This window comes from Oryctolagus cuniculus, chromosome 17 (assembly GCF_051225735.1).
Source record: "Oryctolagus cuniculus isolate XC-2025 breed Fujian yellow rabbit chromosome 17, ASM5122573v1, whole genome shotgun sequence".
NCBI lineage: Eukaryota > Metazoa > Chordata > Mammalia > Lagomorpha > Leporidae > Oryctolagus > Oryctolagus cuniculus.
Window position 1 is genome coordinate 41,098,804 of NC_142883.1, and position 15,849 is coordinate 41,114,652.

Consider the following 15,849-nt stretch of genomic DNA (forward strand, 5'->3'; position numbering starts at 1 on the left):
TCGCCCTCTCCCTTAAAAAAAAAAAAAAACTTAAAGGAGGGGCTGATGTACAGGCACTGGGGGTTAAGCCGCTGCTTAGGAAAAAGCATCCCATATCACAGTGGTGGTTTGAGTCCCAGTTACCCTGCTTCCAATCCAGCTTCCTGGGAAAGCAATGGGAAATGACCCAAGTATTTCAGTCCCTGCCACCCAAGTGGGAGACCAGTATGGAGGCCCAGACCTGGCTGTTGTAGCCATTCGGGGGATAAACCAGAGGATGGAAGATCTCTGTGTGTGTGTGCGTGTGTGTGTGTCTTCTTTCTGTTGCTATGCCTTTCAAATAAATAAATCTTTCAAAAAATAAAATAAAACTTAAAGGAATGAAACCAAGTATTTTTCTGACCAAGCATAATTAAATTAGAAATCAGTAACAATAAGAAGAATGAGAAAAAGCCCAGGGTACCAGTATCACACATGAGAGTACGTCACTACAGACTCAACAAACATTGAAAATGACAGGGGGATGTTATATATAGATTTATGCCAATAAATTCAAAAACTTAGATGAACTGAATGAATTCCTTAGGGGGAAAAAAAAACAGAACTTACCAAAACTAGCACAAGAAGACATTGAAAATCTGAATGTCTCTATATCTGTTAAAGGAACTGAATTCATAATTTAAAGTCTTCACGTGCACACAGTCACCAGGTCCAGATGCTTTCACTGGTAAATTCTATGAAGCATTTTGGTTAGCAATTATAACAAGTTGGGGCAGTGCTGTGGCATAACAGGTAAAGCTGCCACCTGCAGGGCCAGCATCCCTTAATAGTGCCGGTTCTAGTCCCAGCTGCTCCACTCCCAATATAGCTCTCTGCTATGACCTGGGAAAGCAGTGGAAGATGGCCCAAGTGCTTGGGCCCCTGCACCCATGTGGGAGACCCAGAACAAGCTCCTGGCTTCAGACCGGCCCAGCTCTGGCCATTGTAGCTATTTGAGGAGTGAACTAGACAGTAGAAGATTCTCTCTCTCTCTCTCTCTCTCTCTCTCCCTCTGCCTCTGCCTCTGCCTCTGCCTCTGCCTCTAACTCTACCTTTCAAATAAATAAATCAGTCTTTTAAAAAAATATATTCCTAAGATATTGAACAGTAAAATATCAGAAACCAAGAATACCCTCTCTCACCAGTTTTGTCCAACGTTACATTGGTGTTTCTCGCCAATGCCACAAGACAAGAATACAGATTAGAGAGGAAGAAGTAACACTCAGCAGTAAAAGAAGAATGAGCTACTGATACAAACCAGAGCATGCATGCATCTCACAAATTTTACACTGAGAGAAAGAAGCCAGATACATACTCTGTGATCCTATTAATACAAAATCCCAGCACAGACAAAACTAGCTTATAAGGGCGGAAAGCAGATCAGTCTTTTCCTGGACCAGATTGGTGGCAGGGAGGTGGGGTCGGGAGACTGGCTGCAAACAGGAAGTATTTAGGGACTACTGGGAATGTTCTGTACCTTCATGCAGGTGGTTATTACAGGGATGAATACAACCATAAAAAATCAAGAGATTTTACATTAAAGTTCATGCACTTTACTGTATATGAATTTTATCTTAGTAAAGTTTATTTTTGAAGTAGGAAGCCATGAAGAAAATGAAAAAATTAAGTCACAGATCATGGGAGATATAGAGAAAATATTCATGATACATACATCTGACAAAGGACATGGATCTAGATTGTATGGAGAATTCTTCCAACTCAAAAGTAAAACAAGAAGCAGATTTTTTAATGGGCCAAAGACTCTAACAGACTCTTCACCTAAGATAATGTGAGGGACTTCAGAAATTCCTGGGAAATAGAATTAAAAGCAGAGTTTATTTTGGTACTGAAAACCTTTGAATTCTAGGCATACAGGCAATCTTCAGAAAGGTCATAGAGAGGCCACTGTGGTGGTGCGATGGGTTAAACCAGCACCTGCAGTGCCAGCATCCCATACGCTGGCCTGTGTGTCTGCTGCTCCACTTCTGATCCAGCTCCCTGTTAATACACCTGGGAAAGTAGAAGATGGCCCAAGTGTTTGGGCCCCTGCCGCCCACATGAGAGAGAGACGGAGTACCTGGCTCCTGGCTTCAGCCTGGCCCAGCCTCAGATATAGGTGTTGTGGCCATTTGGAGAGTGAACCATTGGATAGAAGATTGATCTTTCTGTCTCCTCTTTCTGTAACATTGCCTTTCAAATAAATCTTTTTAAAAAAGGTTCAAGAAAATGCATATTATGAAAAAACTCTGCATTTTTTTGCTTTTAATTCCTTTTTTCCACAAATTTTTGTAGTATCCTGTATATGAGTGGCCAATAAACACATAAAATTATACTCAAAGTCATTAATCATCAGAAAACCGTAAGGAGAAACTATGAGATACAATTACAGACCTACAAGAATGGCTACAATCTAAAAGATGGATCAAGTCAAGATTTGGCATGATGTGAAGTAACTAGAAATCCCATACACTATTGACAGGAATATATAAAGTAATAGAAGCCCTTTAGATAACAGCCCTTTAGATAACAGTTTCTTAGAAAGTTCTGTCTTATGAACTAGCCATTCCACTCCTAGCCACTTGCTCACAAGAAATTAAAATTTATCTTTATAAAGTGACTTATAAATATTCATAGGGCCTTCTTCATAATTACCAAAAGCTGGAAATAACCCAAATGCCCATCATCAGGTGAATGCATAAACAAATTATGCTGCATTCATAGCCTGGAAAACTATTTGGCTATAAAAAGGCATGAACTCCTGATACACACAGCAACATGGGTAAGTCTGAAGGACGCATTGAGTGGAGGATGTCATGCAAAGAGTACATGGTGTGAGCTTTCAATTATATAAGTTTGAGAGCAGACAAAGCCAACCAGTGGCGACAGAGCTCATAGCTGTGATCGCCTGGGTGAGTGGGGGACCGACTAGAATAGGAGGATTTCTGGGATGATGAAAATGTCCTCCATCTGGACTGGGGTGACGATGACCTCCCTGTGCACATCTGTCAGAACTCTTGAACCATGCACTTCACATGTATATGTTTCATTGCGTGTTTTCATGTGCCACCCATCTAACAGTGAAGTAAAGGACTTAGCTTGGGGCTCAACACGTAGTCAGTGTGCAGTCTCCGTGAGTTCCCTCGTCCCTCACCCTCCCCGTCCTCACCAGGCAAGTGCCACAGATTCTGGAAGAGAACGTGTGCTCACTGGACCTCTGAGAGTAGGAGAGCCGTTTTCTCCAAAGGTGTCGGGTGCCACTCTGGCGTGACACCCAACCCGAGCCACTGTCGTGCAGGCCAGACATCGTTAATAACAATGACAATGATGCCTAAAACTGTTTCTCCCTCTGGGTTTTGTCCTCCGGGTCTGGATCTGGGGTCCCAACCTCCCAAAGAGGGAAAGGTTTAGCTGGGTGGTCATCCCGAGAGATGCGATGTGCCAGAGTGTGGAAGTGAGAAGACCCGTGGCACAGGTGTCAGATTCTGAGAGTAGCATCGATGGGGATAAGGATAAAGCAAGGAAGTCAGTGGCAGAGCCGGTGCTGACGGCCCATAAGGGCAGCAGAGTTTGAATGGTCAGGTAGTAGGCATCGTTCATCGAGTGAAGAGGTAGGTGAACAAGCTGCCGAGTCCACTGAGGCTGAACGAGTGGCCTCCTGCGGGCTGACCGCTGCCCCCTGCTTCCTGTCTTGCAGCTCACATACCTGCCCCCGCCATGGGGTGAGTGCCGGTCATCGGACATGGGACTCGACTTCTTTCCTGTTTACAGCATCACCGCCTGTAGGATTGACTGTGAGACGCGCTACATCGTGGAGAACTGCAACTGCCGCATGGTGCACATGCCAGGTGGGTACCGGGGGATGTGTGCCAACTGTCTCACCCTAGCGGGAAGTCCTTCACCACTCCAGGAAGCTCCAGACATCTCACCCTAGAGGGAAGCCCTTCACCACCCCAGGGGCTCCAATGGGATGGTGTGCAGGAAAGATGCTATTTGGCACCTACCCACTGAGCAGGCAGATGGAAACACCCGGACCAGCAACCAAGGCAGCACTTTGGTATCCAGAAAAGCACCCAGATGTTTAGCAAACGTTCACCCCGATGTCCAGTGTTTGCCAGCTATCTGCTGCTGTGACCTCCTTGGCTTTGGTGTCAGGGACCTGGGTGCCACGGTTCTCGCATCCCACTGTCATACATGTTCAGACACCCAGATGTTGCCCTTCTTGCATCCAAACAGCTAACGCCCTTCTACAGGGAGCAAAAGTCTATTAGCCAGCACATAAACGTGCAGGTACCAACAGCGTCTGTTGCCAAACTAATAACGTGTGTAGCCACCTCATCAGAGGCAGTCCAAGCAGAGGAGCGGCGTGAGGAGCTGGTGTGGGCCGGGGCAGCTGCGTGCTACAGCATGGAAGCATGACGGGCTAGAGGCAAGGACATGGAATCCCGGCTCCTCCCTGCACGTGGCGTGTGACACGGTGCAAGCCGCTAAGCCTCTCTGGCCTCAACCTCAGTGTCTTTCAAATACAGTCAGTAGTTGTTACAAGGATAAGATCAGGCTGTGATACAAAAATGCTGCATGAACTGCAAAACTCAGTGACGGAGGGAAGAGTCGCGTTGACAGAAGGCCCCCTGTGAGCGAGGAAAGTTGCCATGTATCCAGCGGATGCATTCCGTGCTCACGGTGTACTTCGACTTCACTAAATCCTCATATTAGACATTCAGTTCTTTAGCCGTTGTTTCCTGTTATAACCCATGCTGAAACAAATGTGCTCACAACTTTATTCTGAATTATTTATTCATAACCAGCAATCTCCTTAGTAGTCTCGGGTTCCAATTCTTGGTCTTCAGAACAGGCTCTATCAAAAGGGAGTTTGTCAATGTGATTAACCTGGCGATAGGGAGATTTTGGGGAGGGGGCAGTCGAACCACTTGAGTCCTGCAGATGAACCTGTGACTCAGTGAGGGGCACAGGGAAGTGTGGCTGAGACAGAAAAAGTTGGGAAGATGGGCGGCCATGTGTGTGTTGGGGGGGGGGGGGCCTGGAGGCTGGAAATGGTGAGGTGATGGCTTGCACCCCACAGCTTCGGGACAGGAGCTCGGCCGGGCCAGTGCCTGGATTGTAGCCCCATGGGACCTGCACAACTGTGGGACAAGAACTTTGTGTTGCTTTGACTAATAATAAAACAGCCCACAAGCCTCCTAGCACACGGAGCGCAAAGGGAAAGGCGTCGTTGTCTTAAGTGGAGACGAGAAAACTCATCGGCTCACCGCTCTGGACGAGAGTCTGGGGAAACAGTGTTGTGTGGACTCCAATGTCAGCATTTGGCCTTGGGGAAACCCACATTCTGGGTGGCCACCGAGGGACCTGAGAGAGGGGAATGCAATGCAGCACAGGCTGCTCACCAGCTGCTTGGTCTGAGCCACCGGTTTCTCCCACAAAACCCAAGCCAAAGGCAAGCAGCAGGGGCCTGACATACTAGTGATGTCACAGTCGCTGATGTGGAACTATCGGCAAAGACGTGGGGAAGCACACCCAGCAGCGGGCTGTGCTGAGAGGAGCCCCGGCTTCGGCCCCACCCTGGCCTCAGTTTGAAGCCCACCTCTGCCACTGGCAGCCTTGGCATCTGGAAAGGTGGGGAGCTTCGGCCTCAACTCTCTCACAGGTAAAACAGATGCAGCTCTTTCTCCTTCGAAGGACACCTGTGTGCGTTCAAGGAGATGACACATGGCCTCCCCACTCCCACCCTCCAGGGACCGAGCGTCACCTGTCACCTACGGCAGTGGCTCAGGCCTACAGAGCAACCTGGGAGGAGTTGGCCAGGCGGGACCTGCTGCCCCCTGCTCGGGGAGGTCTGTGGCCTGCCCAGCTCATGGAGCAGATCTGAACTCCATGGTCCAGCCCCAGGGCCCTCTGTCTGGTGACAGACTGCTGCCCCTCGTGGCCCCGGGAGGCAGAGGAGGAGATGTGATGGCATGTGTGGTCCTGCCTGAGTCTCACACACACCACACCCACACCCACACCCACACCCACACATTCTCTCTCTTTTACCTGTTTCTTCCTTGCAGGGGATGCCCCTTTCTGTACCCCTGAGCAGCACAAGGAGTGTGCAGAACCTGCTCTAGGTCAGTATAGGGGGACAGATGGGACAGGGTGGGGCGGGAGGGGGCAGTGCCAGAGGTGGATATGTGAAATTGCCAGGTGTGGGGGAGACACCTGGAGGAGAAGAGGGAACAGAGTGGGTGAGAGGAAGGGGCTGTGCAGGAGGGAGTCGCTGCAGACAGGAGAGGAGGGGAGGGAACCAGTGCAATTGGAAGAGAACTGGGAGAGAGAGTTGTCAATCGCGAAGGAATGGATTTCAGCAGGCCACCAAAAAGGGCTCAGTGATGCCGCCCCTCACGTCTCTGGCAGTGTCCACAAGGGAAGGCTGAGGTTATTCAAAAGCAGTCCAGCTTTCTTGCATCCTGCAGAGTCCAGGCGAGGTGGGGAGGTGAAGCCAGGTTCACCTCCTGTGCGTGGAAAGCCAAGGCAGAGAGCACTCCTGATGCCGGCCTGCTGGGACATGCCGCTGGGAGCCAGGAGGTTGCCCGAGTGAGACCTGCTCGACCTGCCTGCCTCTCTCCACTCCCAGGAAACTCTTTAGGGTCGAGAGAAGCAGAGGGAATTCTTAAACAGTGTGCGCTTGAGTTCGTCCAGCAGCTGCACTTGTTGGAACTATGTGGGGCAGCACTGCACTCATGTGTCTGTGCCTCCAGGGGCACTTGAGAGGGGAGGGCCCGTGAGAGAAGAGGTGGCTTGCTGTGTACAAAGGCTCAACAAGGGGCCAGCACTGTGGAATACTGGGTAAAGCCACCGCCTGCAGTACCAGCATCCCATATAGGTGCTGGTTCCAGTCCTGGCTTCTCCACTTCCGATCCAGCTTTCTGCTATGGCCTGGGAAAGCAGTAGAAGATGGTCCAAGCCCCTGGGCCCCGTACCCATGTGGGAGACCCGGGAGAAGCTCCTGGCTTTGGATTGGTTCAGCTCTGGCTGTTCCAACCATCTGGGGAGTGAACCAGCAGATGGAAGGATTTAGGCCAATGTCAAGGTGCAGTTGAGAAGTGGACTCAGAAGCACCTGGCTAGAATCTGGGCACGGACAGTATGTCTGGAGAAGTGCTGTCTTAAGCCACTTCACCTCATTGGAAGAAGAAAGAAAGGTTCAGATGGGAGAGGGAGCTGCCTCCAGGGAGGGGAACCGAGTGTCTGCCCGTGTCCTCCCCGGCAGGCAGGGGAGGAGGGCGCTGGCTACCAGGGAGCCCAGGTTGGGTACTGCAGAGCCTTGGCAGTCACGTACGGGGTCTCCCATGTTCGCTTTGAGGGGCCCACTTTGTGGATGAGAACACTGAAGCTAGAAGCAGAAAAGCAAGCCCTGGGAAGCTGCAGGGGCCCAGACTCCCTTGGAGGCCACTGTACAACAGAAGGGACATTGCAACTATCCGAAATGCCTGTCTGAGAGGCCAAGGGACACAGATCCTATTCACTGGTTCACTCCCCCAGAGTCCCACAGCAGAGCCAGGAACTCAATCCAGGTCTCCCACATGAGGGGCTGGAACCCAATCGCTTGAGCCCTCTCCACAGCCTCCCAGGGCCTGTGCTAGCAGGAAGCTGGAGATAGGAATCGGAGGCAGGCATCAAACGCAGGTGCTCTGATGTGGCCAAAGGCCCACACACCTCAACAGCTTGTAAGAGTGACAGGACGGTGAAAGGAAGCAGAAAGAAAACAAGCCCAGCCCTGCCTTTTCCAGGACCCGCCCCTCCTCTCTGACAGAATCCAGCCAGCGGGCCCACCCCGACTAAGCCCTGCCTCCCTCTCCCCTCCCCCCAACCAGGTCTGCTGGCGGAAAAGGACAGCAATTACTGTCTCTGCAGGACCCCCTGCAACCTGACCCGCTACAATAAGGAGCTCTCCATGGTCAAGATCCCCAGCAAGACGTCAGCCAAGTACCTCGAGAAGAAGTTTAACAAATCAGAAAAATACATCTCGTACGTTAAGTGGGTGCGGAGTGGGTGGGGAGGCCATCGGGGACAGTGGGGCAGTGGAGGAAGAGAGCAGAGGCAAGCAGTCGGCTGGAGTTGGCACACGCGTGTTGGGCACCTGCTGAGTGCCAGGCTCTGGACTCTGCTCAGGAATGGGCAAAACCGAATGCCAGACCGGGTGATGTTGGCTCTAATGGAGCTGGGTGTGTGGCACTAGAGTGGTGGGTTGACCACAGCTGGCACGAGCCTTGCACCGGGGAAAGTGGCTTTACAGGTGGTTTCAGGCAGAACCTGCACATTCTGTTCCCTTGCCTGGAATGCTTTTCCCTCTGCTCCCCACCTAAGGGGGGATTTCCAACTCATGCAAATGTCATCTCCTCAGACAGCCAGTTCTAATCCCCTCATAATAGTTTCCTTGTTTGAAAAAAAAAAAAAAAAGATGTAGGGGCCTGTACTGCGACCTGGTAGGTAAAGCCACCGCCTGCAGTACCAGTATCCCCTATGGGTGCTGGTTCTAGTCCTGGCTGCTGCACTTCTTATCCAGCTCCCTGCTGATGTGCCTGGGAAAGCAGCAGGGGATGGCCCAATTGCTTGGGCCCTTGCAACCACCTGGGAAACCAGGATGAAGCTCCTGGCTCTTGGCTTCAGTAGCACCCGGCTCCAGCCATTGCAGACATTTGGTGAGCGGACCAGTGGATGGAAGATCTTTCTGTCTCTCCCTCTGGAACTCTGCCTTTCAAATAAAAGAAATACTTTTTAAAATATATTCATTTATTTGAAAGGCTGAGTTACAGAGAGAGGTGCAGAAAGAGACATTCTATCTCCTGGGTCACTCCCCCAAATGACTGCAACAGCCAGGGCTAAGCCAGGTTGAAGCCAGGAACCTGGGAACTCTACCCGGGTCCCCCGCATGGGTGCAGGGGCCCAAGCATTTGGGTCATCTCTGCTACTTTCCCGGGTGCATTAACAGGAAGCTGGATCAGAAATGGAGCAGCTGAGACTCAAACTGGTGCACATATGGGATGCCGGCTTTGCAGGGAGTGGCTTCACCCACCATCCCACAAGGCCAGCCCCCCCCCCCCCGATATCTTTGCCTCCAAGTGCTCTTGTGTCTTCCTTTGTGACACATACCATGCCACAGCATGTGATTTTTACACTCAGGTTTCATTTGTTGCCTGCCTGCCCCACTAGACTGAAAACCCCCTGAGCTCTCTGCCATTTACCAAGGGCTAGTGGAGTGCCTGGGACAGAGCTGGTAGATGATGTACATCTTTTAACAGAATAAATGGGTAAACAGCATGGGAGAGGCAGGTGTCCAGGCAGAGGCTCAGCAGAGAGGATCAGCACCGGGCAGACAAGAGACCCTCGCAGTGGGGAGTGGATGTGCCAGAGCAAAGGGGCTCTTGTAGGCTGAGCACCCCGGGGAGGGGGTGGGGAGGGCGGCACACTAGAGAGACTTCAAAGGGAAGCAACAGGACTGAGGTTTGCACCGGGGGACTTTGGGAAGTCCATGGGGAATGTGCAGCATTTTTAGTTCCATTTTCCTGTGAATGTTTGAAGCCTCCTGGTCTTAGACCACCGCTCTCCAACAGAACGTTGTGGATACATTCTCCATCAGCGCTGTCCGCTACGGCAGCCATCAGCCACGGGGGGCTGCTAGAGGTGACTGAGGAGCTGAGCCGTTTTGATTAATTTGGGTCAGCTTAGCAGTTTCACCAAAGTGGCAGCACAGGGCAAGGATGGAAAGCCGGGGCGGCGGGGAAGAAGGGGCCCTAAGAGGAGGAAATGGCCATAACCCAGGCAAGAGAGGGTGGTCCTCAGAGCAGAGAGCAGAGTCTGTTCCTCTCTGCCCAGCCACTCCCTCCTGCCAACACTGCCACCAGCCCCCATCCTGGCACAGCATTTGCTCATGGGGTTAAACAAGGCTCGTGGAGGGTGCCGTGAGCACCACGGAGGGCGACGGGCTGTGCGGGAGATGCCAGGCCCCTCTGCGGAGCAGCCGTGGCTTTTGCTGCCACGCTGAGTCTCGTGACTGCACCTGCCTGAGGACAGGAGCGAGGGAAGCCCCCACACTTCTGCCAGAAACCCCTCCCCCACCCCAGATACACATAGGGTTGCTCCCTCAAAATTCTCCCTGCCCAGGCAATGGTGGAGAAGGGCATCCCACCAGCCCCCAGAGGGAACCTGGGAAGCCCCCAGGGACGGGCAGGGGCTGCCTGGATGGTGCTCTGGGACAGGCACCCTGGCCAAGGCAAGAGTGCACAGAGATCACTGCCTTCACACTGGAGCCCTGGGCAGCCCTGCTGGGGACTCAGAGGCCTGGAAGGCAGGCAGGACTCCTGCAAAGGGCGGGGGGTTGGGGACAGCTGGCGGAGGTCTCCAGGCCTGGGCTGGAGTCAGGACTGTTGGCTTCGAGCTCCAGCTCTGGCTCCAGGCAGGCTGTCTCCCCTCCCTGGGCTCCCAGTCTCCATCTGTGCGTGGAAAGCTGCGTCGGATGAGCCCTGGGAACACGTCTCACCACGTCTGGGACTGGATCTTCCCTCTGCAGAGAGAACATCCTTGTGCTGGATATATTTTTTGAAGCTCTCAATTACGAGACAATTGAACAGAAGAAGGCGTATGAAGTCGCTGCCTTACTCGGTGAGTCAGAGCGTCTGTGGCTCAACTCTCCACATCGCACAGGGGGCTGGGAGGGAGGCAGGGAGAATGGGTGGGGGTCAGGGCAGGCAGACAGACACAGAAGCCTCCTGAGCAGGCCTGGCCTTTGCACGTGAACTTGGTACTCCCTGCCCCTCCCCTTGTACTGCTCCTGTTCCAGAACGGGAAGGACCGCAGCGTGCTGGAGATTTTAGGCCCAGTTCATTCCCTTAGCTAAGCCTCAGGTTCCCCATCTCTGCCACGAGGAGGATGAACTCCGGAAGTCTCAGGGGATGGGCATTTGGCACAGCAGTTACGATGCCACTTGGGACGCCCACAGCCCGTATCGTCAGGGTGCCCGAGTTCGAATCCCAGCCCCACTCCCGATTCCAGCTTCCTGCTAACGTGCACCACGGGAGGCAGCAGTGGTGCCTCAAGCACTTGAGTCCCTGCCAGTCAGGGGGGAGACCTGGATGGAGCTCCTGGCTCCTGCCATGGCCTGGCCCAGCCCTGACTGCTGTGGGTATTTGGGGAGTGAACCAGATGGGCGACCTCCCTCTCTTACTCTCTCCCTGTCTACCTTCAATTAAAGTTTTTTTTCCTCTCTCTGTCCACCCTCAATTAAAAATAGCTTGTTTGTTTTTTAAATAAAAACGTCACTCAAGGCCATCGCAGCCCTGCCTTCTTGAATCCTGTGACCTCCTACCCCAAGGCAGGAGTCGGGATCCTGGAGCCCCAGAGAGGGGAAAGAGATGTCCGACAGAGAGAGGGAGGCAGGCTGGACTGTGGGTGGTCACCAGGGTCAGGCCCAGGTCCACCCTTACAGACATGAGCCCACACTGAGAGCCCAAGGGATGGCCCCGGGTCTTCTGCAGAGCACAGGAAAAGGGCCGCCTTCCCCAGGTGTCCACAGACCTGCTGCAGCCCAACGCGAGTTCACACGTCCACCTTGGCCCCAGTGAAACACCACAGACACAGGCAGGTAACGTGAGCCCCACCCCAGGCAAAGCGCGCAAGACCCCGAGAGAGGACCGTGAGAGGAACCAGCCCTCGAGCCCTGCTCCCAGCGCCCCTCACTCTCAGAAAGAGCGGGTGCCTGCTCCCTACAAGGAGCGCCAGCTGCCGCCTGTGAGCTGAGCTGGTGGCAGGAGCACCCTGGAGGCACAGCTGGGAGGCCAGCTGAGTGCCAGCTGCGAGAGCAGGAACAAGTGGCTTCACCTGGCTGCGTTTCCATCCCTCATCAGCAAAATGGGTTTGCTGAAACCCACTTTGAGATTTTGCTGTGACAGTTAACTACTACAAAGCCCCAGCCCAGAGAGGGTCCAAAAATAGAAGTTTCTGGACAGTCACCCTGTCAGGAACCCAGACCCCAGCTGCAGTATCCAGCCGCCCACTGAGCATTCGCACACCTCCTCCAGGAAGCCAGGAACTAGGCCATAGCTCGGCCTCAGCCAGGTTAAGGTGGCCATCACTCAGGCCTCAGAGGTGGCGGAGACCAAAGGCGATGAACCAATGCCCTGGGTCTCAGGACACAGGTCACGCCCCTGACCCCAGCCCTGCCACCTGCCACACGCTGGCTCCAACCTTTATTTCCTAAAGACAGCTCAGGATATGCATCCCTCCCTCCCCCAACACGTGCTCGTGGTTTCTCTCGTACACACTCACACTCACACACAGCGCGAGGAGCCTGTGTTCTGAATCTGTCATGTCTGCATCAGATATGAGGAGGAGCTCGCTCCCAGCATCTTGTTCCTACCCAGAATAGCCCGCTGAGGAGATGCTGCTGCCATCTGGACCTCCTGCAGGGAGAGCGTGTGCCACTCACAAACCCTCTGCCGGCAGGCCCACCACGCAGCCCTTCTCACCTCCCAGCGTCCACACACTGCACACCGCCCAGGCACACACGCCACCCTGAAACCACACACCGGCCCCAGGCTCAGGGCGGTGTGCCCACAGGGGTCCACAGCCACATGCCAGTGCCCACCTCCCGGCCCCGTGGGCCAGCCACACAGCTGCAGGGACGTGTCCACCCGCAGCAAACCTTGGCAGACACGGGACATGAGCCTACTCCAACACACACCTACACATGCTCACACACTTGGACACTCTCTGCCCGTCTTCACAAACCCACACTCACACATACCAGGATGCGCTCTGGGTGCCTGACCTGTGCACTGATAGCCGCTCTCAGAACTGTCAGATCCAGACAACCTGTATGAATCTACACAAACAGGTGCACACACTCCATGCCCTGGCATGCATCCTTGGCACAGCACTCCATGCTCAGTCCCACTGCACACAGATACACACACCCCTCATACCTGGCACACACGTCTGCAAGCCCACACTGACCAGCAACCCTTCACTGAGGACGTTCGAGACAACGGGGTGGGGGCAGGATGGAGGAAGAGTTGTTTGGAACCCAGCACCAAGTCCCACCAAAGAGCCCCATCCCCACCATTTCCCCTGGTTCACCTGGGGATGTGAGTATTGGGCTCCACCCAGCCATCAGCAGAGAAGGAGTGAGGCATACTACCCATCAGAAGGTCCCCACACCAAGAGGGCCAGCCTGGAATATCCAGTATGGCCATACACTCACACCAACAGTGCGCACCACGCCTGGTCGCTGTCCCCAACCCAGCCTGAGGCTGACAGTCTTGGAGATCAGAGCTGGAAAGGAGTTCACAGTCTGTCTCCTCCATGCCCTCTCAGCCCCCACCACCACTAAGGGTGCTTTAGAGGCAGAGCCACTGGGATGGTCAAAGCCACACCCCAGGTGTGTTGGCGGCCACTCTATGGTCTTAGAGCTGTCTCTGGAGAAAGCGTCATACCGGTGGGAGTGTCTGTGCTCATTACAAGTCTCCCAGGAGACTTTGATGCAGGGGGGTCTGAAGACAAATCTAGGAACACATTGACCAGGACCCATATACCCCAGGCGAGAGCCTCTGCTCCTAGATGAGGCCAAACCGAACATTTACCTTTGAGCAGGGGAGATAGGAGATGCCTCCTGAGGCCTCATGCCATGGCTGGGAGGTGCCCCAAGGAGGCCCTCAAAGCTGGGCATCACTGGGTGGGTGCTCAGCATCTATGGTGCCACTGTTCCCGAGACCCCACCCAGTGTGCCTGGTACAAGTGTCTGGGGCTGGCTGGTTCCATTGCCCAAAGACCATACACATCTGTCTCTGCTCCCAGCCCAGAGCCCACAAGGCCTGGCAGTGCGGGTCTCAGCATCACCTGAGCAAGCCCACGGGCCCTGTGGCTCGGAAGGGCTCATCTCCACCCCTGCAGTAAGCGGTCAGTCTGCCCTGGGTGCTGACAGACCTCAGCTCTCAGAGCTGCGCAGTGAGGGTGGCCTTGGGGACCAGGTGCCCCTGTGGGAGGGGTACCATCCCGAGGTCTAGCCTCTCACTTCTTCTAGCTTTGCTCCTTTCTGGACACTGTGTAACACCAAACCTTTGGTCTTCTCCCTCTCTCTCCAGGTGATATTGGTGGTCAGATGGGATTGTTCATTGGTGCTAGTATCCTTACCATACTAGAGCTCTTTGATTATATTTATGAGGTAAGAGTTGGGATGGTGCCTCCTGCAACCCCTGTGCTCAGACCCAAGGCATAGGGCAGGCTGTGCACCCACAGCCCGCTTCTCCTCCTGCACCTGTAGTGTTCACTACTGAGTCCTAAGGGCAGGGAGCAGGGGAGGGGACCCTTGGGGGCGGTGACAGAAATGGAAACCCTGATTCTGTCCTCAGAGCCATGGGCTGTCTACACTTGCAGGGAGGGAGGGCCAGGACTGAAAAGAGACAAGACTGCCGGTTCCAAGTCCTTCCCACAGCTAAGCCAAAGCTGACAGCTTCATTCAGTGGTGTGTCCATACCTGCACACACAGTCACACGACCCACATACACATATACCATGCACACACATGCATCACCTTCACATATTTACCATGTGCACACACAACACATCGTGCACACGCTGGCTCTCTGGGTGACTGGGACCTGTGTCTTCCATGGCCCTGCCAGTCACAGGGGTGTTTCTCAGCCAGGCCCAGCAGCCCTGGCAGCAAGCATGCAGCAGGGCAGGCCAGAGCCCCCAGCTGTTAGTTTGAGGACGTGTCCCCGCCAGAGGCAGCTGGAACAGATGCTCGGAAGCTGCAGCAACAGACGCGCTTCTGGCAGGAGAGTGCCCGCTGCCTTCCTGCCTGCATCTCCCCCAGGTCGGCTCTGCTGAGGGCCAGACTAGACAGAGACCCCCGGAGGGCTCAGCCAACCACCTGAAGGGCAAGGCCAAGTCAGGGGCTAACCTGTACCGGGAAGCCCGAGCCCATGCGTGGCTCCATCCTGACCCGGTGTCCACTTGCAGCATCTCCCTGTTCACCCACGATGTGCCTCGCTGCAGACACAGTGGCCCACAATTCCCAAGGCACGCCCAGACCTGCAGAGTCCCCGAGGACCTCCTAAGGCAAGGCCTGCACATGGGAGCTCGGGGAGGGTTGCTCCTGACCCGAGGCCCCTGGCATCACCATGGGGCCCTGCAGGGCACCTCCTGCCTCTCTCAGCACAGTGACCCCAGACCCTAGTCAGGCCCCATGGGCAGACTTTGTTCTTCCTTGTGGATGAACTGGTGTGAAAAGCGCAGTTTGGGGTGATGGAATCACACCAGTAACACAGAAGAGCTATCCTTTACTGATGGGAATGAAATGCTGTGAGCCCAGGCATGCCCTGATCTTGTGAGCCACCGCAGTGTCAGGCCCAAAAGTACGAAATTTTCCCTGCAGGCCCAGCCTCAGAAAGGGCACCCTAGGCGCGTCCTGAGCCTGAGACCAGACGGGGAGCCGGTCCCACCAGCACCTTCTGTTGATCCAAAGTTGCCATCCACAGAGCCACTGCAACACAGAGCCCCTCTGTTCCCTCCACTGTAGCAGAACCCCACGTTGGCCTGAAGGCTGCACTCCTCCTGGAGCTACCCACCAGGCTGGGCTCTGGCCTTGGTTGGTCCAGCCACAGCCCAGCCCAGCCCTGCCCCTGTGGTCCCTCTGCCTGGCATCCCCCACCCCGCCCCCAGCCTGACCAGGCCCCTTCCTGCTTTTCTTGCAGCTGATCAAAGAGAAGCTATTAGACCTGCTCGGCAAAGAGGAAGATGAGGGGAGCCACGACGAGAACGTGGTAAGAGCGGCCTGCTG

At 54.3% G+C, this 15,849-nt stretch overlaps 1 protein-coding gene across 2 annotated transcripts in view; it reads left to right on the top strand.

Moving 5' to 3' along the window:
* Positions 1–15,849, top strand: part of ASIC2 (acid sensing ion channel subunit 2) — a 1,136,817-nt gene that overhangs the window by 1,118,248 nt on the left and 2,720 nt on the right. For both annotated transcript variants that reach the window (XM_051824639.3, XM_017349088.4), the window contains exons 4-9: positions 3,713–3,863; positions 6,084–6,140; positions 7,886–8,039; positions 10,582–10,673; positions 14,150–14,229; positions 15,764–15,832. In XM_051824639.3, coding sequence (XP_051680599.1) covers positions 3,713–3,863; positions 6,084–6,140; positions 7,886–8,039; positions 10,582–10,673; positions 14,150–14,229; positions 15,764–15,832 — 603 coding nt within the window. The remainder of the gene's footprint in view (positions 1–3,712; positions 3,864–6,083; positions 6,141–7,885; positions 8,040–10,581; positions 10,674–14,149; positions 14,230–15,763; positions 15,833–15,849) is intronic.